Genomic DNA, 20573 nt, shown 5'->3' with positions numbered 1-20573 from the left:
CATTTAAGGAGAACGGAGCATAACTCAAAACTTAATATAGGCACAAATCTGATTCCATGCACACTCTGCCACAATGCTTCTGATTTCAATGCACATACTGCAGGTTTTCAGCAGGTTGAAGGCATATGAGGCACAGTTAACACTGCATGCTACGATAGATGCTGGTGGAAGTTTATGAAAAAAATCAGTCTCTTGTTAACACATGTTGTCATTTTTAGAATAATAAAGAAAATTTAATAAGCAATAAACGAATCAAGACATTAGACAAAAGATATTTCAAAGGGAAGCAGTCATTTATATATTCATACTCTGTCTTTCCTCTGTCCATAAACATTTCCTTGTTTACTTACATCACACTGGTTATCACACTGAATACGGTTCACACCTCCAAGGTTGTAAGATGGAGTCCTGCTGGCTTGGACCTTGTCTGGGCGGAGTTTACATGCTCTCCCCATGTCTGTTTTCCTCCTGCTATTCAAAGCCATGCACACTAGGTGTTTTGGTGAGTTGTGTGCACACGCTCTAGATTTAGACTAAGCGGTCATCGAAAGTGAGTGAGTTAATCTATTTTAATTATGCCTCATCTTGTAATGTTTTTTGATTTTACGGAAGTCTATTTGTGTGCTGCCTCCAGATAAAGTTATTAAATGTCATAGCCAGATTAGTATCTGTAACAGATGCAAATTGTGTGTCTTGATTGGACCGGTACTGTGTGAGACGCGGCTGTGTGCCCTGTTTAGTGCTTGCCGCATCACGCTTCATATGTTGCCTCCCAGGACAGTGATCTGAAACAGTACTGGATGCCGGACAGCCAGTGTAAGGAGTGCTACGACTGCAACGAGAAGTTTACCACCTTCCGCCGCCGCCACCACTGTCGCCTGTGTGGCCAAATCTTCTGCAGTCGCTGTTGCAACCAGGAAATCCCCGGGAAGTTCATGGGATACACTGGTGAGTCCTCGGGCATGGATGGGACGGTGCTGCGCACTGAAGTTTGGTGCTGTCTAAACTTCTAACTTTGCCAATGACAGTGTTTTTTTTTTTTTTTTTTTTTTTTTGTATGTGTGGTATTCAGTTTAGCAGAAATTCTGACCACAGATACCGAATTTCTGTTTATACTGTCATGATTCGGCGTGAGAAATGCACTCTGTGTGCACTGTAGAACTATTAATTATATCTGAACAAGTTAGTTGTTAATCTAAATTCACACAATTTCATTCTGAGTTTCAGCAAGTTATTTTGGTGAGTGAATATTCCACTGATCCTGGTTTCCCTGTTATCAGCTTTATTTAGTAATGTTTAAAACAGTTGTGAGCTTGAAGAGTTTTAAGAAGAAACTCATGCTTGTGTATCCTTGCCTGTGTGTGTTCAGGTGATCTGCGCGCTTGCACCTACTGTCGGAAGATTGCCCTGAGCTACGCCCACTCTGCTGACTCGGGCTCCATCGGCGAGGATCTGAGCGCGCTCTCGGACTCGCCCTGCTCCGTCTGTGTCCTGGAGCCCAGCGAGCCGCGGACGCCAGTAGGGGGCCGCAAGGCCAGTCGCAACATCTTCCTGGAGGAAGACCTTGCCTGGCAGAGGTAGTTTGATTCAGTGTTTGGTTTCTCTGTCGCCTTCACCTCTCTTTCTTTATCTTCCTCCCCCACACTCTAGCCTGCCATTTTCTCCACTTGTGGGCTCATATGTAAACAACAGCCTTTGGATTGGATTCGTAATGACATTTGTGTTCTTCTGATTTCTTAACCAGGGTTCTATTTGCACAATTGGACTGCATGTAAAATATGTAATGAACACTTAAATAAGTTTTTAGGGTGATGTTATCATCATAGATAATAAAACTTAACACATTGAGACATTTGAAAAGTAGATTTACATGTTTGCCCATCTAAATATTTGAATAATCTACTTGCATGATCGCATTAACAGATATTGTGTGATGTCACTGTGAACAAGGCGTTTTAGGAGCAGTGGTGGCCCAGCAGGTAAGGAAACTGTCCCCTAACCGGAAGGTTGCTGGTTCGAATCCTGAGCCACCGTCCCCACACACTGCTCCCTGGGTGCCTTTCATGGCTGCCCACTGCTCACTAAGGGTGATGTTTAAAAGGACACCATGTGCTGTGCTGCATTGTTTCACAATGACAATCGCATCACTTCACTTGCGCTCAATGTTGCTGGATTGGGCTTTTTTTTAAACTGTAATTTATCCAAAAAATATATTCTTGGTGGGAACAGCCGTTGAGGAACCCAGTTGTTCCTCATCTCGTCACGGCAGTTTGCTTCTGGTGACCAGAATGGGGAAGTAGGGTGCCTGAGAATGGGCTTATCACATTTTAAATTTGCATCATAAAAAAAAAAAATTGGATGTCAGAATTATTGCAATTTTAAATAACTAGCTGGCTTGATAGTTTTTCCTTTCTAAGATGCACATAACTAGCAAGGAGTCCTTCTTTGCTTGTATCTGTTGATGCCACACTCTTCATGATGGGAATGTACCACGGCTAATCATCAGCAAAGTCTGGCAGCAGTGATTCATCAGGTCATCCAGTAAAGGCTCTTCTCACCACGCCCTGGAGCTGTTCTTCACCATCTGAATGTATTATCAGTAATTCTGAACAATACAGAATAAGTTAAAAAATGAAAGTGGACGTTCAGTAAACCTCATCATCGTGTCTGCAGTTGACTCGAAGTGCTGGTTTGAAATCCTCACACTCAGTTGTAGTGCTCTGACCATTTCACTCACCCTCCCTTGCTGTCTGCTCCCTGAGACTAACAGGCTCCTACACTGACCATGTTGTGTTGTATTTTTGCCATTGGGGCTGTGATGCTCCCTTCCTGGTGCAAATGTTTCCTGTTTGAACTCCTGTGTGTTCTGCTCCTGGCTTTAGTAGGACAGTTGCTGTCGGTAGTCTGCGGTGATCATGTGCATTTACTCTTATTATCTTTATATCTGACTCAATAGCAAAATGCAGACAAACATTACACACACACACCTCCACAACTCTCCGACATCTTGCTTTCAGTTTTCATTCCATCTGAAGTGCATGCCCAGCATGGCTACTCTAGTCACAGCTTTATTCGGTTGCTGTGGAAACCAATCCCCTTCTTACCCTGCCCCCTCCTTTTTTTTTGCCCATCCTCCTGTCAACTTGAAGGATCTGTCTCATCTCAAAGAACTTTTTTACTCTCTCTCCTTGCATAGAAAAACTCCAGTTGGGATGAGAAAGAAGTGAGTCCTGGCGTGTTTATTTTTTCTGGAGACTGCAGTTTTTGGCCATTTAGTGAAATTGTTGCCCTTGTGGTACTTATCAGCTTGATAGATTGCATGTGGTATACTAATCCAAGTGTGTTAAAGAATGGAAAGTAAGAATATCAGTAACAATAGTGTGTGTGTGTGTGTGTGTGTGTCAGTTTGATCCTCCAGGAGTCACAGAACAGTGGGCTGAGTTCTAGGCTGACTGCAGTTCAAGAAGATGTAGGCAAGTCTCCTGCCCGGAAGAGGTGTGTGAGGATGAGGTCAGGCCCATTTTCTGAAGTGGCTTGTGCCTTCATGGTGTGTGTGGCTTTAATTAGGTCTGCCAGTGTGACCAACTTATCTCTGGATCGGTCCGGGTCCATGGTGCCGCCGTACGACACCTCGGTCAGCCCCCAGGCCAGCCGAGCCTTGCCCAAAACTGACCCCAGTGAAGAGGAGAGGAAGATTCTGCTGGTAAATGCTTTACATGTTTACACACATAGTGTATTTACTGCTGAATGCTGCAGACCTTAAAGGTTCCCTGACTATTTTTTTTAAATTGGTCTTAAGTGTCCCATAATACTGTATCTGAAGTCTCTTTCCAAAATTCATCCTTGAGGAAGAATTACAGCCACTTTTACCCAGTCACACAATTAGCTTTAAATGAGGAGGAGAGAGGTGGAACGAGGAGGAGAGCGGCCTATAGAAGTGAGCGGGCCTTCACGGAAATGATGTCAACACATTTCACCGATAACGTGACTGGATGTAAAAAATAATTTTTTAATTCTATCACCGAGCAACTGCAATGCCTCATGCATCTAGAAGCCAAGACGGTTAGTGGAGATAATGTTTTAGGGGCGGGAAATTCTCTGGGTGGAAAAAACATGATACACGGAAGGTAACCTTTCCCCTTATGACGTCATAAGGGGACAAATTCCAGATCCGACCGTCTGAGCTGCCACTCTCTGAACAGTGAAGCAGAATGGCCAGAACACCCTTTACACCATTTTTGGACAGGCTAAGGAAATTTGTAGAAATGTTAAGTAATCTCACAAAGTCAAATTTTCATGATCGGTGACCTTTTAAACTCTCATCTGCTGCACAAGAGTATGGTGGTGACACACAGTGTAGTTCCCTAATGTTTCTCTTATCGAAACATGTTTTATGATTATTTAAGGTGTAAAATTTGTTGAGAGATATTGAAACATTGCCATGCCTTTTATATGTTGCTTAAAACATGTAGGACTCATCCCAGCTTAAGGATCTGTGGAAGAAAATCTGCCACAACAGCACTGGGATGGAGTTTCAGGACCACCGCTACTGGCTGCGCACCTACCCCAATTGCATTGTGGGAAAAGAGCTAGTCAACTGGCTGCTGCAGAATGGCACCATCTCCACTAGGTTTTTTTTTTTTTTTGTGCAAGTCATAGTTGTTAGTGTGTCATAATATAATTGGTTCTATGTTCAAAAAAAAAAAAAATAATTACCACCTTTACCCCTGTGCAGGGCTCAGGCTATAGCCATTGGGCAGGCATTGGTGGATGGTCGTTGGCTGGACTGTGTGACACACCACGATCAGATGTTCCGTGATGAATACGCTCTTTATCGCCCCCTACAGGTAACCTTTCTTATGTCTACTTATCCAACAGGTTCTTAAATTAGTTGATTTGATGGCTGATCTTGTTCAGAAATTTGTTGTAGCCATTAAAGGCCATAGCAGCTTAAAATGAATGAACTAAAACACTACCACTAAAACACTAATCCAATGCAAGAAACATATTTATGTATTAGACGAAAGTGAAGTTTGATGAATCTGCCTCTTTTTATCTTCATGGCTTTTTGTTTGCTGTTGTCATTAACATGAGTGAACGATAAGAAAGTGTTCAGCATGTATACCTTCAGGACTATTGGAGAGAAGACAGGAGTGTGAAATGCTACCATCACAGCAAAAACTCCCTGATTTGGAGAGATGCAAATCTTGTTTGCTATGTGATTTTGTTTATTACATAACTTCACGTGCGTTATTTCACAGTTCTGTGTCTTCAGTTTTGTTAAATAATGTTAAAAAAATGCAAAATCCATAAATGAATAGGTGCGTGCAAAATGTACCTTAGAATGACCAGAGTAGTATTTTTTACATTTACAATCATTTACCTTTCAATCTGTCTGTGTGAAACACAAGTTTTTTTGAAAAGGGAAGTATATTAAAATAACTTTTGCGCAGGTGCAGTAGAACAAAAATTGAGAGAATATGTCATGGCAGTCATCATACACAGATGCCACATTTTGAAAAAAGGACGATCGGGTGAAGATTAAAGCCTTTTGTGTTCAGAGTACAGAGTTCTCCGAGACGCCTTCCCCAGACAGCGACAGTGTCAACTCTTTAGAGGGACACTCTGAACCCTCCTGGTTTAAGGACATCAAGTTTGATGATAGTGACACAGAACATGGAGGTGACTACAACGACTATGCAATGACCAGTGAGTATCTGTTTTTTTATGTTCTGACATCACAGGGTTTAGTTTTGCGCCTGAAATTACATAAAGTAAAAAAAAAAAAAAAAAACAGTTTAGCAGACTGTTTACAACAAATGTTTCTTCCTGCGCAGCCTCTGCTGACTGCCATCTGAATTTTGTTTCAGAAGGTTTATTAAATAGAAACACTTTGTGAATGTAGTAGCAGCTTTTTTTATTTTTATTTTGAGGTACTATGACTTGTAGAAATGGGTTTAAAAATATGGAGGAAGCAATAATTTAAATAGTTTCATAATGTCAATCATTTTTACTATTTAAAATAAAGTAGTTCACCAGATCTCCTATAATGAAATATTGGAAATCCTAGGGGCCTAAAGGCCAGAATCAGTCCTGGTTTTTGTTTCTTGGCTCTACAGATTGTGATGTCTATTTTGAGGAAGGAAATGCATATGAAGTTTTATTTCTTGCACAGGCAAATTGTTAGTAATCCCCTAGACCTTTGTCATTCTTTCTTTTCCTCTTTTTGATTAGACTCAGCTAGCCCCAGCAAAAGAACCTCCATCAGCAGCTTCCAGTCTGCAGTGGACAGTGATTCGGCGGCGTCTATTAACATCAACATGGAGCAGGACAATGTCAACTTCCACATCAAGAAACAGTCCAAGTACCCTCACGTTCCTCCTCCACCCGAGCAGAAAAGTGCGTAGCACCTCAGTCATGGAATGATATAATGGGTTGAAACGTTTGACACTTATTGTAGTTTTGATGTCTCCTCTCTCTCATAGCTGAGGTCTTGGTCTCCGAAGATGGTGGTCAGCACATTTCCATCAGTGATGCTTTCATCAGAGGTAGGTTACCACACCCTCTCATGGTGAAAATTCCCTGATCTGAGGTCAGCTGCTTTTTTTGGCTCCACCTCCACCCCTTCCAGAGTCGTTGTTTAACCGACGTGTGGAGGAGAAACCCAAGGAGATGCTTTTCACCCCGCTGGGCTGGCACCACAGCTCACTGGACCAGCTGAGGGAGGAGAATGGGGAGAAGAAGGCCATGGAAAGGCTACTGTGAGTTTGTCCATCCAGCCCAACATTATCTGACCAGTTTACTTTTTATATTGAATTGGTAAAGTGTTTATGTGCATCACCATGGGCGTGAGGAAGTGATCTCATTATGTGTCTGAATTGCCCTCAGTTTTTGTGCATTTGCAGATCAAATACTGACCTGTTAATCATGAAGGGGGTGGTACCTTACAAATGATGATACATTCAGTCATTATCACCTCTTAAGGTACACAGTGGTATTCTGGGGCATGGCAGGCCATTGGTAGAGAGATTTTTCCACATTCTTTTTAAAATTTAATTAAGCACATTTGGCTCAAGAGGTAGGATGCAACCTAACTTAGCATAACTAATGAAACCAAATGTAACCACCCCCCCACCCCCCCTTTTCAGGTCTGCCAATCACAGTCACATGATGGCACTTCTGCAGCAGCTGCTCTACAGTGAGTCCTTGTCTCTTTCCTGGCGTGATATCATTGTGCCCGTGGTCCGACAGGTAGTGCAGACGGTACGACCTGATGTGCGCAATAACGATGATGACATGGACATTCGCCAACTTGTTCACATCAAGAAGGTTTGAGTTTATTCGCACACTGCTTCAGTCCACACTCAAGGTCTTCAAGAGCTGATGTCTGTTCTTTATTACTTCAGATCTCGGGAGGAAAGAAATTTGACTCTACTGTTGTCAATGGCTTTGTATGCACCAAGAACATTGCTCACAAGAAGGTCTGTGGACTTCTCTCAAGCTCTTCTGTTGGGTAACACAATGATTGAATGGCTGTGTCGATGCTCTTTGTGCACAGATGAACGCCTACATCAAAAACCCTAAGATTCTGCTGCTGAAATGTTCCATTGAGTATCTATACCGGGAGGAGACCAAGTTCACCTGCATCGACCCCATTGTCTTACAGGTGAGCGAGGCAGTCGTTAACGTGTGCTGCTGGTCCACAGTCCCTCTCAAAAGCAAGGTTTCAACAGCAAGAACTCCTCATTAGTGCTTGGCATGTTTCAACATGATTGCTTCAGCTCAAGTAGACAATCAATAATATCTTGGTGCACTTGTAATTTGTGTCAATAAAAAAGCATAGGTACACTTCAACTGTAAGAGACTGAATGTAAAAAAATCCAAGAAAATCACATTGTATGAGTTTCAAATCATTTATTTGTTTATGATGCAGAAAATATGTATTTAGCACCTACAAACAAGCTAGAATTCTGGCCTGTCAGATCTGTTACTTCTTCTTTAAGAAGCTCTTCTATATTTCACTTGTTACTTAATTAATCTGTAAAAAAAAAAAAAAAAAATGATGTCCACACCTTCAAACAGTCAGACTCCAACCTCCACCATGTCCAAGACCAGAGAGCTGTCTAAGGACACCAGGGACAAGATTGTACACCTGCCCAAGACTGGAATGATCACATCTACAACAGGCAAGCATCTTGGTGAGAAGAGATCAACTGTTGGTTCGATTATTAGAAAATGGAATCACTGACCATCTCCCTCAACCTGGGGTTCCATGCAATATCTCACCTTGTGAGGTACAAATGATCTTAAGAAAGGTGAGGAAACCAGCACATGTCCAGGCCCATCTAAAGTTTGCCAGAGACCATCTGGATGATCCAGAGGAGGATTGGCGGAATGTCATGTGGTCTTCTTTGAAGGGGGAAGAATGCTGAGTTGCATCTCAAGAACACCATACCCACTGTGAATCATGGAGGTGGAAAAATTATGCTTTGGGGCTGTTTTTCTGCCTGGGGGACAGGAAGGCTGATCCATATTAAGGAAAGATGAATGGGGCCATCTATTGTGAGATTTTGGTCAAACCTCCTTCCATCGGCATTGAAGATGAAACATGGCTTGATCTTCCAGCATGGCAATGACAAACACACCGCCCGGGCATTGAAGGAGTGGCTGGCTAAAAAGTATTACAGGTTATGGAGTGGCCTTGTCTCCAGACTTCAATGCAATAGAGAATAGAGCCCAGCAACATTACAACTCTTTAGAAGATTAGCTTTTGTACTTTACCAAATACTTATTTTCTGCACCATTATACAAAATAAATTCTTTAAAAACCACATAGTGTGATTTTTCCTGTATTTTTTTCATTCTGTCTCTCACTGTTGAAGTGTACCTATGATGAAAATTACAGACTGTTCTCATCTTAAGTGGGACAACTTGCACAGTTGGTGGCAGCCAAACTCAGCTAACTTGAGTAATTAAGGTTCTGTACTAATTCACTGATTTATTCAAATTCATTTGTAATGCTCCCTTGTTTAGCAAATCATACGAGCATATTAAAAAACAGATTGAAATAAAATATTTATCAAAAAATCTCTTCCTCATCTGCTACACAGAGGGAATGATTTTAGTCATTCTGGATAAGGGCATTGTGATAAATTCTGTAAATTTTCTGTCCCCATCAAGGAACGTGAGTTTCTGAAGAACTACGTCCAGCGCATCGCTGACGTGCGTCCCAACCTGGTGCTGGTAGAGAAGACAGTGTCTCGAATTGCGCAGGACATGCTGCTGGAGCATGGGATCACGCTGGTCATCAACGTTAAGTCTGTCAGTATATACTCTCTGCGCTCCACCTAACAATGATAAATGTTCTCTTATAACTGACCAGTAGAATATTCTGGAAACATATAAAGTGAAACTGAAGTGATTGCCATTGTGAAACACTGCAGCACAGCACACGGTGACACAACGAAATGTGTCACCCTTCGTGAGCAGTGGGCAGCCACGAAAGGCGCCAGGGGAGCAGTGTGTGGGGACGGTGCTTTGCTCGGTGGCACCTCAGTGGCACCTTGGCGGTTCGGGATTTGAAAGGGAACTCTTATGATTACTTCATTACTTGCTCGGCCACCACTGCCCCATTGGCAGTTCTGCTTAATGGTTATATTATAGTGACTCCACTCCTGAATTTTCCTGATTTTTATTTTTTTCAGTTTGTGAAAAGAGGAAATGTCTGATGTTCTAGTCATGCCTCTATCACATGCAGCTTGGGTGGAGGTCATTCTGGGGTCATAGAGTGTGACATGAAAGTTTTATGACCTAAAAGAACAAATTATATATAATTTATCATGTGCTTGTATTTAAATTATTTGTGTTTTTTTATTAAGTTTTTTATTATTATTATTATTATCTTTATTAATTATTTATTTACTTTCTATACAGCAAGTCCTGGATCGGGTGAGCCGCATGACTCAGGGAGACCTGGTCATGTCCATGGACCAGCTGCTGACCAAGCCCAGATTGGGGACCTGCCACAAGTTTTACCTTCACCCCTTCCAGCTGGCCAACAGTGAGGCCCCTTCCTTTAAACTGTCATCTGTCAGGCATTTGTAGATTCTGTCACTGTCAGTTTGTCACAGCATTTACATACTGTGCTGAGTGACATTGTTCTGGTGTGATTTCTCTGGTAGACGAGACGAAGACGCTGATGTTCTTTGAGGGCTGCCCTGCTCATCTGGGCTGCACCATTAAGCTGCGTGGAGCACTGGAGTACGAATTGGCCCGGGTGAAGGAGATAATCATTCTCATGATCTGTGTGGCATACCACTCGCAGCTGGAGATCTCCTTCCTCATGGACGAGTTCGCCATGCCCCCCAGCCTCTCCAAGAGCACCTCCTTCCCCTGTCTGCTGGAGAGTGTCACCGGCGAAGAGCTCAGAAAAGAACCCGAGGGAGGAGTCCAGGAGAACGGAGAGAACAGTGACATTGCTGAGGGACTGGAGCTGGAAGCTGGACTGCCAGAATTCCAAGAATCTTGCAGTAGGGACCATTCCTCATCAGAGATGTTACTCAAGGACCAAGATCCCTCCAGGGTTGACAGAAGTGACTCCGTTCCCTCTGTCAGTTGTGATGGAAGTGATGGGGCTGTAAAGACCTCCACGCCAGTGTCCTTCACACCAGTATGCCCCCCTTCACTGTCCCCTCCATTCCTTATATCTGACCTGAATGACCTAGCAGAGGAGAAGGTATCCCAGCATAGGGTGAAAGGAGAGAGCGATGGGGAGAAGGAGGGAACTCTGGTCCGCGGGGACAGCACCGGATCCGGCTCCGAGACTCCACCCCCTCCCGTACGTTTGTTCCGTGACCCGCTCCAGGATGACACAGGCCTCTTCGTTGCCGAGCAAGTGGCCTCATCTGAGGACCGACTCAAGTCCATCTCCACCTGCTTCAAGCAGGAGCTGAAGGACATCATTCTCTGCATCTCACCCTTCATCACCTTCCGTGATCCATTCCTCCTCACCCCGGCTGGCCTGCGCTGCCCCAGCCGGGAATACTTCCCCGAACAGGTCTACCTCTCCCCACTCCTGAACAAGGACTTCAAGGAGCTGGACTGCCGGCGCAAACGTCAGCTCCTCAAGGAGTCAGGGCCCTCAGCGGGGTCGCTGGCCAACGGAACGGGGCAGCCATCGTCACGGCCGATCGAGGTGCTGCCATCGCACCAGCTCACCAGTGCCCGCATTGCCGAGCAGCTGGGCAGCAGTCAGGACCTGGCACGCATGCTTGCCGACTTCCGCGCCAAAGGTGGCCGCATTCGGCAGAAGGGAGCCGACCCATTTACGGCTCCACCTGCTCCACCGACACGCGATGCTTTGGGCAACAGGATGCCCAGCAAGGCTGACAGTGAGGAGGAGAAGCCAGCAGGGCAGAACGACTTGACCTGGACAGCCAAGGTGACCAATTGTCCCTTTGGCATTTATCAGACGCCCTTATCCAGAGCAAAAATGGCCATTGTTGCGGTCCCCACTTTTTTTGGTGTGTTGATCAGCCCTGTGTGTGGTCTTGTGTTTCTTTTGCAGATGGACTGCCTGAACCCAGTAAACCATCAGCGTCTCTGTGTTCTGTTCAGCAGCTCGTCCGCCCAGTCAAGTAATGCCCCCAACCCCTGCGTCAGTCCCTGGTAAACCCTGCAGTGCTGTTGTTCCCTCAGGCTGAGGGAGACTGCAGACTTCAGTCTTCAGCTTGTTCATGCTGCTTTTTTCTTTTCTCTCTTACAGGATTGTAACCATGGAGTTCTATGGGAAGAATGATTTAACACTGGGCGTGTTCTTGGAAAGATACTGTTTCAGGTAGAAAGTGTTTCCTGACACCCGACTGTCACTTTGAACATTGATCTCAATGCTGAAGACTGTCTGTCTGTCTTGTCTGTGTGGCTCAGGCCATCGTACCAGTGCCCCAGCATGTTTTGTGAGACTCCCATGGTGCACCATATCCGCCGATTTGTGCACGGCAGTGGTTGTGTCCAAATTGTCCTGAAGGAGCTGGACTCGCCTGTGCCCGGCTACCAGCACACCATCCTCAACTACTCCTGGTGCCGCATCTGCAAACAGGTAACATCCATTTTGGAGTAATTTACCCCACGGATTTACGAGGCAGCAGACAAATCATTGGGACGTTTAAATGTTGCTGCAGGTGACTCCAGTAGTCCCTCTGTCCAGTGACTCCTGGTCCATGTCCTTTGCCAAATACCTGGAGCTTCGCTTCTATGGCCACCAATACACTCGCCGTGCCAATGCAGAGCCCTGTGGCCACTCCATTCACAAGGACTACCATCAGTACTTCTCGTACAATCAGATGGTGGCATCTTTCAGGTGAGGACCAACACGTCCTTACTTCTACACGTCATACACGTCATACACGTCATACACGTCCATCATACACGTCCTTCACTTCTGTCACATCTTGTCTCCAGAATATGAAAAAATATTTCCAAATTGGGTTTATCCAAAATCGGTTATTTCCTGCTGCAGAAATTTGAGATGAGAAAGAGCTTCTAAACATGAAACCAGGACTTTTTTTTTAACAGGATTCATTTGAATTACTTGAATCATTTTTTTATTAAATTTAAATTAATTATTATTTTATATAGTGCATTTTGCAGGTAATTCTGATTAAATTGTCTTTCTTCATGCAGCTACATCCCGGTTCGCCTGCTGGAAATCTGTTTGCCTCCCCCCAAAATCATCATTAGGACCCAGGGCCCTTCCAAAGCCTGTCTGCAGCAGGACCTGAAGGACTTCTCACAGAAGTAGGGTTCTCAGCATGGTTCCACAAGGTCTCATGTTTCAGCCTTTGGCTTTTCTGTTACAGTTTAACTTGCCTGTCCTGCCTGTAGGGTGACTCAGGTCTACCTGGCCATCGACGATCGCCTGACCTCGCTGAAAACGGACACTTTCAGCAAGACTCGAGAGGAGAAGATGGAGGACTTGTTTGCGCAGAAGGATGTAGGTCTAGCACTTCAGACATGGAGAAGATTGATAGCCTAGAGCAGGCTTCTACAGATTATCCACCTCTGTGGTTTAGTCACAATCAGTGTGACCTGGACTTGAATTTCAGGTTACATGGAGTGAAAGTTGAAATAAAATGTATTTGTGCAAATCTAATATGGTCTAAAATCTCTGTGTGTGTGTGTGTGTGTGTGTGTGTGTGTGTGTGCGCAGATGGAGGAGGTGGAGCTGCGCAGCTGGATTGAGAAGTTGCAGGGCCGTCTGCAGGCCTGTGGCCTGGACTCTCCACAGCAGCTGCAGACGGTTCTGGAGTCCATGGTGATGAAGAAGCAGAGTCTTTGTGAGACATTGCAGTCTTGGAACAGTCGGTGAGTGGACTGCACCAGTTCAGTATTTATATATCTTGCATGGCTTTACTAAACTGTTTTGATTATAGAAAGATTTTTAATTAATTATTATGAATGTTTTTCTATGCCTTTCACTTCCTATTGTATTTTAAATAAATATGCCACTCAGATACATAGAACTTGACCATATGCAGCTCCAGATACTAAAGCTACTATGTGCTCTGAAAGGCAGTTGTGTGTAAAATGTCACGGTGTACTCCAGACTACAGGACCTGTTTCAGCAGGAGAAGGGCAGGAAACGTCTCTCTGTCCCACCCAGTCCAGGGAGACACAGACAGACAGAAGACAGCAAGGTCAGTATGATTGTCTGTAAACATGGCCAGAGGCTGCTAGTAAAATCGAACAAATCATTAATTAATACAATCAATTTCTATGGACAAGAAAGGTGGTAAAATAAAGGGGTGGGAGGAGGACTATGTATATGTTTGTAACATTAAGGAATATGATAGTAGCCTAGTAGGTAACACACTCACCTATGAACCAGAATACCCAGGTTCAAATCCTACTTACTACCATTGTGTCCCTGAGCAAGTCACTTAACCCTAAGTTGCTCCAGGGGGGGACTGTCCCTGTAACTACTGATTGTAAGTCGCTCTGGATAAGGGCATCTGATAAATGCTGTAAATGTAAATCCCACTTACTACCATTGTGTCCCTGAGCAAGACACTTAACCCTAAGTTCCTCCAGGGGGGGGGGGGGACTGTCCCTGTAACTGATAAATAATGTAAATGTAAATTAGTTCATACAGAAGGCCCACATTCTGGAGATTTTGATTCTAGAGGCTTTGTACTTTTATGCTGCTGACTGTTTACTTCACATTGATGTTTTTTTTACGTGGGTTAAATGTAACCAGAACCTTCATGATTGACAAGTTCATACTGAAATGTTTGTTTTACTGTCTTGAAAAGCAGATCAGCCAGTACTGCTGTGGTTACTAACTTGTTCATTATATCTAATGAATGGAGCAAACAGCTTCTGTTGATTTCTATATTGTCAACAATGTATATGATTTTTCCCAAAGTAATTCTGCTCATTTAAATCAAAATGTTCTTATTTTAATACAATGTCAACTGGCAGACAAGCACGCTGGAGTCTTCGCCACGCAACCCATCCCCTGTGGTACAGAATGGAGACAAGGGTGAGCAGATTGGTTGGTTGAACCGTTTCGCTATTTCACTTCGATTTAAGCAGTGTTTTTGACTGGCATCCTTCGTTGGTTTTGCAGAGGATCGTCACTTGAGCACCATGCCCTCAGGATCTGGCTCTTCCTCCATACTGCAGCTGCCCTCACCAGGGGAGACGGGCTCAGAGCCCTTGACCTCAGGACCGTCTTTCCCGGATCAGGACTCCATCAGCATTCCAGAGGGTGAGGAGTCGCTGAATTCACATCTGATCCCAGTGTCTTGTCTCTCTGTTCATTACCTGCTTTCTTTCTCTCAGATGTGTTTGATGGTCACCTGCTCGGCTCGAATGACAGTCAGGTGAAGGAGAAGTCCACCATGAAGACTATTCTGGCCAACCTGTTGCCAGGCAACAGCTACAACCCCATTCCTTTCCCATTGTAAGGATGTTGTCTGTAGATGGTACATTTTGCTGTGGTCCTGTTTTTATCCAGCTCTGTAATTGTAATTAAAACGTTGTTAATGAGACACTGTTCGACTAAAGGGTGTTGAAGTGTTTATTGCTGTCAGCAGTCAGCTGATTGTTGTTTTTTCCTGACAGTGACCCAGACAAGCACTACCTGATGTACGAACATGAGAGAGTGCCCATTGCCGTGTGTGAGCGGGAGCCCAGCTCCATCATCGCATTTGCCCTCAGGTACTGAAGGCCTTTTTGCTCATATTACGGCTGTAATCTTACGCCTGTAACGTCCTCTGTTCTCTGGCCACAGCTGTAAGGACTACAAGACAGCCCTGGAAGAGCTGTCCAAGAGCAGCGTGAAGATGGGTGGAGAGGAGCTTGCACAGACAATCAGGTGTGTACAGGGACATGGGTATTATCAATAGCTATATTTCACACTGGGAAAGTGCATCAAACCCAAAGGGGACCTCTGATGAGATGGACAGAAGTATTGGGATGTCAGACCATTACACCAACAGGGCCATGGCATTGCAGTAAAAATAAAGTCTTAATATGGAGTTGGTGCCCATTTTGCTGCTATAACAGCTTCCTTTCTTCTTGGAAGGCTTCCCATACATTTTTGGAGTATTTCTGTGTAGATTTTTGGCCTCAGAAACACATTTACATTTATGGCATTTATCAGACGCCCTTATCCAGAGCGACTTACAATCAGTAGTTACAGGGGACAGTCCCCCTGGAGCAATTTAGGGTAGTCTTGCTCAGGGTGTGTCTTGCTCAGGGACACAATGGTAGTAAGTGGGATTTGAACCTGGGTTTTCTGGTTTATAGGCAAGTGTGTTACCCACTAGGCTACTACCACCATTACATAAAGCTACTGCCATACAGTTTTTTCCTTTTTTAAGCTTTGGCATCACCGGATTGGAATAAACCTATGGCAATTAAACCACCTGAATTCAGTAATTGACAGCTGTGTCCTGTCCTTTTGTCCATATCGTGTATGAATGTGGTTACCAGTCTGACCCTCCGACCCTCATCCAGTCTGCACCTGGGTTGCTTTGACTGAACTTTATTAAAAGTGAAGGGATTGTCATCGTGACACTGCAGCACAGCACATGGTGACAGAATAAAATGTGGATTCTGCTTTTAACCATCACCCTTATTGTACCTTGGCGGTTCGGGATTTGAGCCCTCAACCTTCAGATTATGGGTCCGCTTCCTTACCCCTCCAGGTCACCACCTCCTCGTTCTGGCGTGTTTTGAACAGAACTGATTAAGGCAACGTTTTATTGAATCGATGGTTCAGTTCCAAAGGCTAACATTAGTTCCAAATTCAGACATTATTTAATCACACTGTCTCTTCACCATCTTCATCTTGAGAAATTTGTACTTTTGGCAGTTCGGGAGAGACCAGGGCAAAGAGCAGTCCTGCCAAGCCAAGTGAGCAGAGTGCCACCCAGACCGGTCATGGCAGCGTGGACACCGAGCCACTCAGTGAGAGCTTATCACACAAGATCCCATTTTAACAAAGTTACAAACTGGTCACAGGAATGTAGTCAAAAAGTTTTTTTTTTTTTTTTTCCTGATCCTCTACCTCCTTTATTCTGCAGAGGACTCTGACAGTGGAGACAAGCAGAAAAAACAGGCGGGAAACCCACATATTGAACTGCGTGAGTAGAATATTTCTCACTGGATTCTCCAAAATGACCAGCGTCAATTACATAACAATATTCCTTTTTGATTTTTAATCAAATATATCTGGATCGTACTGGCTGATAGTAGGTCTTCCAGTTTTGGAAGAGTCTTTAAAGCCATAAATGTTCAGAAAATAAAAAGTGAATTTTTTCCTTTCCAGAATTCTCTGATGCCAATGCGAAATTCTATTGCCGTATCTACTACGCTGAGGAGTTCCATAAGATGCGTGATGTGATCATGGAGAGTCCAGAGGACGACTTTGTGCGCTCCCTCTCACACTGTGTCAACTGGCAGGCCCGTGGTGGGAAGTCTGGAGCCATGTTCTATGCCACAGAAGGTGAACAAATGGTTCATGCAGAGCTGTATGTTGTATTCCTGTGATTTGCGCTGGTTTTGTTGCAGCCCTGTACTGTCTTGACAAGCCTGTCTGTCTCGCATCCTTAGATGATCGGTTCATTCTGAAGCAGATGCCCAGGCTGGAGGTCCAGTCATTCCTGGACTTCGCTCCGTACTATTTTACTTACATCACAGGGGCTGTGCAGCAGAAGGTAACAGACATTAAATAATTCACCAAAACTTTTTTTAACAGATGGAGAAATTAATTGGGTATATTATTGCTATTGATCTATGACATTTTTTCTCTGTTGATCTCTTTTTCATAAGGGGTTATGGGGCTGCGTGCACACCCCACAAACACACAAACCCTGGTGTGTGGGTGTAAGTGTGTGTGTAGGGGTTTGCAGAATTAGAAATGTGTAGTTTTGAACTACACATTTCTCTATTCTTGCCATTTAGCCTTTAGATACAGAAACCTTTAACTGCAACTTTTATCTTTAAATTTGGTACTGCACCTTCACTGTGTGATTTTTATTTCAACAATCAATAATTATAGTCTGAGTTCCGTTCTTAATTTCATTTTATTTTGTTCTTTCACAAAGTACCAATAAACAGGGTTTCTGTGGATCCTTAAAAAGTCGTAAATTTTTGAAAATTTAAGGCCTGATATCATTAAAAATTATTCGAAAAAAAATTAAATCTTAAAAATACTGCACACCCAATACATTTATTTAGCGGTAACCTCTAAAAAACTCTTCTAATGTGTTTTGTATTTTTGTGTATGAGATTGGAATTAGCAGAACTGCCTATGGAGCTATATGGCTAAATCACTGGACCTTTTCTGAGAGTTCTCCTTATATAAAATATTGTTATTATATTACTGAATCAGGAATATTGAGGAGGGGAAAGTATGTTCCTACATTAATTTATTTCTTTTTTGTAAATCAAATTAAACAAGCCTTCAATCGGTCAGCAATCCGCGGTCACTGTGATTAAACAATTCTTTGTTTAATCAAATGTCGATTTGATTTGCAAATCTCTGGCACCGTCGTCAGGTCATCGACGCCTGTTCTTCCGTGGCAGGCGGTGAGCCAAATAAATACATAGTATTTATTATAGCATGCTGCTTTCTTCTCTCAGTCGCTCATGTGTGCACAGAAGACAGTGTCTTCACAGTGTCTCACTTCTGTGTCCGTTCAAGTTTACCTGCGTGCTCGCTCAACTCTTGCCATAGCATTACAAATGTGTCACAAAACCAACCAATCACAGACCAGAACAACAGAAATATTTTTTTTATGATTTCTGTGATTGGTTGGTTTTATGGCAAAAGCATTGGTTGGTTTTATGGCAAAAGCAGCATTTTGCAAGAGAAGAAATGAATAAAATCCACAATAAATTTTGGATCCTATTGATTATATTTTTTGTTTGCTCTGTTGACATTTTCCGTGCACAGAATTTAACGTTACGTTTGCTCAAATGTGGCACAAAAATAACTCCATAAAAGCCAACAGCCAACAACAGCACTGTCTCTTAAAGCACCCTGCACATTTTACAAGTCGTATGTGTGATGTCACAACGACAGCCCAGGTGGGAATGGAAAAGGAGTCAGCAACTAAAACCTAAAATACCACATTTATATTCCACTAGTTCCTATATTCCACTAGTTCCGGACAAAGCTGTGACATTCTGCAGTCATTTTTGTGTCAAAGTTGTGACATTCAAACAAATCCTGTTAAATTTTCAGAATAAAAAAAAAAGAAAGAAAGTGAAGTGATTTGTCATTGCAATACACAGCACAGCATATGGTGTACACAATGAAATGTGTCCTCTGCTTTTAACCATCACCCTTGGTGATCAGGGGGCAGCCATGACATTTACATTTTACATTTACAGCATTTACCAGACACCCTTATCCAGAGCGACTTACAATCAGTAGTTACAGGGACAGTCACCCTGGAGCAACGTAGGGTTAAGTGTCTTGCTCAGGGACACAATGGGATTTGAGCTGGGTCTTCTGGTTCATAGGCGAGTGTGTTACCCACTAGGCTACTACCACCCCTACAGGCGCCTGGGGAGCAGCGTGTGGGGACGATACTTTGTTTGCTCATTTGTATTGTTCTTAATTTTTTTTATTATTATTATTTATTGTTCTTTTATTGTTGTTTTAAAAAAATATGTAAAGCATACATGTGTGTTTTTTTTATTTTTATTTTTTGTTTTATTATAACAGCTCAAGGAGCAACATGTTTGTGCACTTTCTAAAGATTTTAGTTCTGTTTTTGAATAAATAAAAGAATCTAAAAAAATAAATAAAAGAATATAAAAAAAATAATCATTAGTTGCAGCTCTAATCATATCACATATGGCATATGCTTTAAAATAATTTCATGTCATTTCATTCTCCCTCCTTCAAAGCGCCCCACTGCCTTGGCCAAGATCCTGGGCGTGTACCGCATTGGTTACAAGAACTCGCAGAACAATACTGAGAAGAAACTGGACCTGTTGGTGATGGAAAACCTGTTTTACGGCCGCAAGATGGCACAGGTGTTCGACCTGAAGGGCTCGCTCCGCAACCGCAACGTGAAGACTGAGCAGGGCAAGGAGAGTTGCGAGGTGGTGCTGCTGGACGAAAACCTGCTGAAACTGGTCCACGACAACCCGCTTTACATCCGCTCACACTGCAAAGCCATCCTGCGCGCCGCCATCCACAGCGACGCCTACTTCCTGTCTAGCCACCTCATAATCGACTACTCCCTCTTGGTGGGCCGGGATGATGCCACCGATCAGCTGGTGGTGGGCATTATAGGTGAGCAAGACTCCTCCTCACACAAACATGCATAGAGAGAGAGAGAGAGAAAGACATCTTTTAACAAAATGTTTTGTATGTTTTGTGCGTTTGCCCAGATTACATCCGAACTTTCACTTGGGACAAGAAGCTGGAAATGGTGGTGAAATCCACAGGCATTCTGGGAGGGCAAGGTACAGTGAGAGGGACCCGGTCTTGCTGTTATTGTGTGACTAATTAACCTCTAGTCAGCAACCAACATTTGACTACAATGAATCAATGAATGATGGCAAATGTAGTTTTTTCACTTAATTTGTCAATGCCTTTTTCTCCACAGGGAAGATGCCCACCGTGGTGTCTCCCGAGCTGTACCGTGCCCGCTTCTGCGAGGCCATGGACAAGTATTTCCTCATGGTGCCGGACCACTGGACTGGACTGGGTGTGAACTGCTGAGGAGCAGAAAGCAGCGTTGCTTCATGGTGCAGGTCAGCAGGTCCTTCTCCAGCAGGAAGAACCGCAGCAGAGCACAGAATCCCCTCATATTCAGAGATGCTTCTTGTACAAGCGTTTACGTAAATGAACTTGTTAACATGCACATATTTATGAGGAACAGTTCATTTTGGTGTATAGTGCCAAAAAAAGTGTTTTTTTTCTAGATGTCCCTCTGCATTTTACACTGAAGAGAACTGACCTGCATTGTCTGTAGTGTGATGTTTCAAGCACTGAGCACTGATTGGTCTCTTTCTAATGAATTAAAATGTTGTCATTTAAAAGCCAA

General features: G+C 43.5%; 1 protein-coding gene across 5 annotated transcripts in view; it reads left to right on the top strand.

Moving 5' to 3' along the window:
* Positions 1 to 20573, top strand: part of pikfyve (phosphoinositide kinase, FYVE finger containing) — a 24906-nt gene extending 4333 nt beyond the window's left edge. For 2 of the 5 annotated variants that reach the window (XM_028992461.1, XM_028992460.1), the window contains 36 exons: positions 777 to 948; positions 1370 to 1577; positions 3406 to 3495; positions 3568 to 3703; positions 4473 to 4630; positions 4736 to 4847; positions 5562 to 5709; positions 6235 to 6399; positions 6486 to 6548; positions 6632 to 6761; positions 7149 to 7329; positions 7407 to 7481; positions 7559 to 7666; positions 9181 to 9321; positions 9934 to 10060; positions 10182 to 11440; positions 11567 to 11667; positions 11765 to 11836; positions 11926 to 12097; positions 12180 to 12358; positions 12682 to 12795; positions 12883 to 12991; positions 13208 to 13362; positions 13604 to 13694; positions 14479 to 14539; positions 14627 to 14767; positions 14842 to 14962; positions 15124 to 15219; positions 15293 to 15376; positions 16379 to 16473; positions 16590 to 16649; positions 16835 to 17011; positions 17119 to 17222; positions 19426 to 19816; positions 19915 to 19989; positions 20133 to 20248. In XM_028992461.1, the coding sequence (XP_028848294.1) occupies positions 777 to 948; positions 1370 to 1577; positions 3406 to 3495; positions 3568 to 3703; positions 4473 to 4630; positions 4736 to 4847; positions 5562 to 5709; positions 6235 to 6399; positions 6486 to 6548; positions 6632 to 6761; positions 7149 to 7329; positions 7407 to 7481; positions 7559 to 7666; positions 9181 to 9321; positions 9934 to 10060; positions 10182 to 11440; positions 11567 to 11667; positions 11765 to 11836; positions 11926 to 12097; positions 12180 to 12358; positions 12682 to 12795; positions 12883 to 12991; positions 13208 to 13362; positions 13604 to 13694; positions 14479 to 14539; positions 14627 to 14767; positions 14842 to 14962; positions 15124 to 15219; positions 15293 to 15376; positions 16379 to 16473; positions 16590 to 16649; positions 16835 to 17011; positions 17119 to 17222; positions 19426 to 19816; positions 19915 to 19989; positions 20133 to 20248 (5787 nt within the window). Of the gene's footprint in view, positions 1 to 776; positions 949 to 1369; positions 1578 to 3196; positions 3224 to 3405; positions 3496 to 3567; positions 3704 to 4472; positions 4631 to 4735; positions 4848 to 5561; positions 5710 to 6234; positions 6400 to 6485; positions 6549 to 6631; positions 6762 to 7148; positions 7330 to 7406; positions 7482 to 7558; positions 7667 to 9180; positions 9322 to 9933; positions 10061 to 10181; positions 11441 to 11566; positions 11668 to 11764; positions 11837 to 11925; positions 12098 to 12179; positions 12359 to 12681; positions 12796 to 12882; positions 12992 to 13207; positions 13363 to 13603; positions 13695 to 14478; positions 14540 to 14626; positions 14768 to 14841; positions 14963 to 15123; positions 15220 to 15292; positions 15377 to 16378; positions 16474 to 16589; positions 16650 to 16834; positions 17012 to 17118; positions 17223 to 19425; positions 19817 to 19914; positions 19990 to 20132 lie in introns of those variants that run through there. The other 3 variants (XM_028992458.1, XM_028992459.1, XM_028992462.1) reach the window with 3 other exon arrangements.

Source organism: Denticeps clupeoides, chromosome 9 (genome assembly GCF_900700375.1).
Source record: "Denticeps clupeoides chromosome 9, fDenClu1.1, whole genome shotgun sequence".
Lineage (NCBI taxonomy): Eukaryota > Metazoa > Chordata > Actinopteri > Clupeiformes > Denticipitidae > Denticeps > Denticeps clupeoides.
The sequence above is the reverse complement of the archived record's forward strand: the minus strand, read 5'-3'. Positions and strand labels throughout refer to the sequence as shown.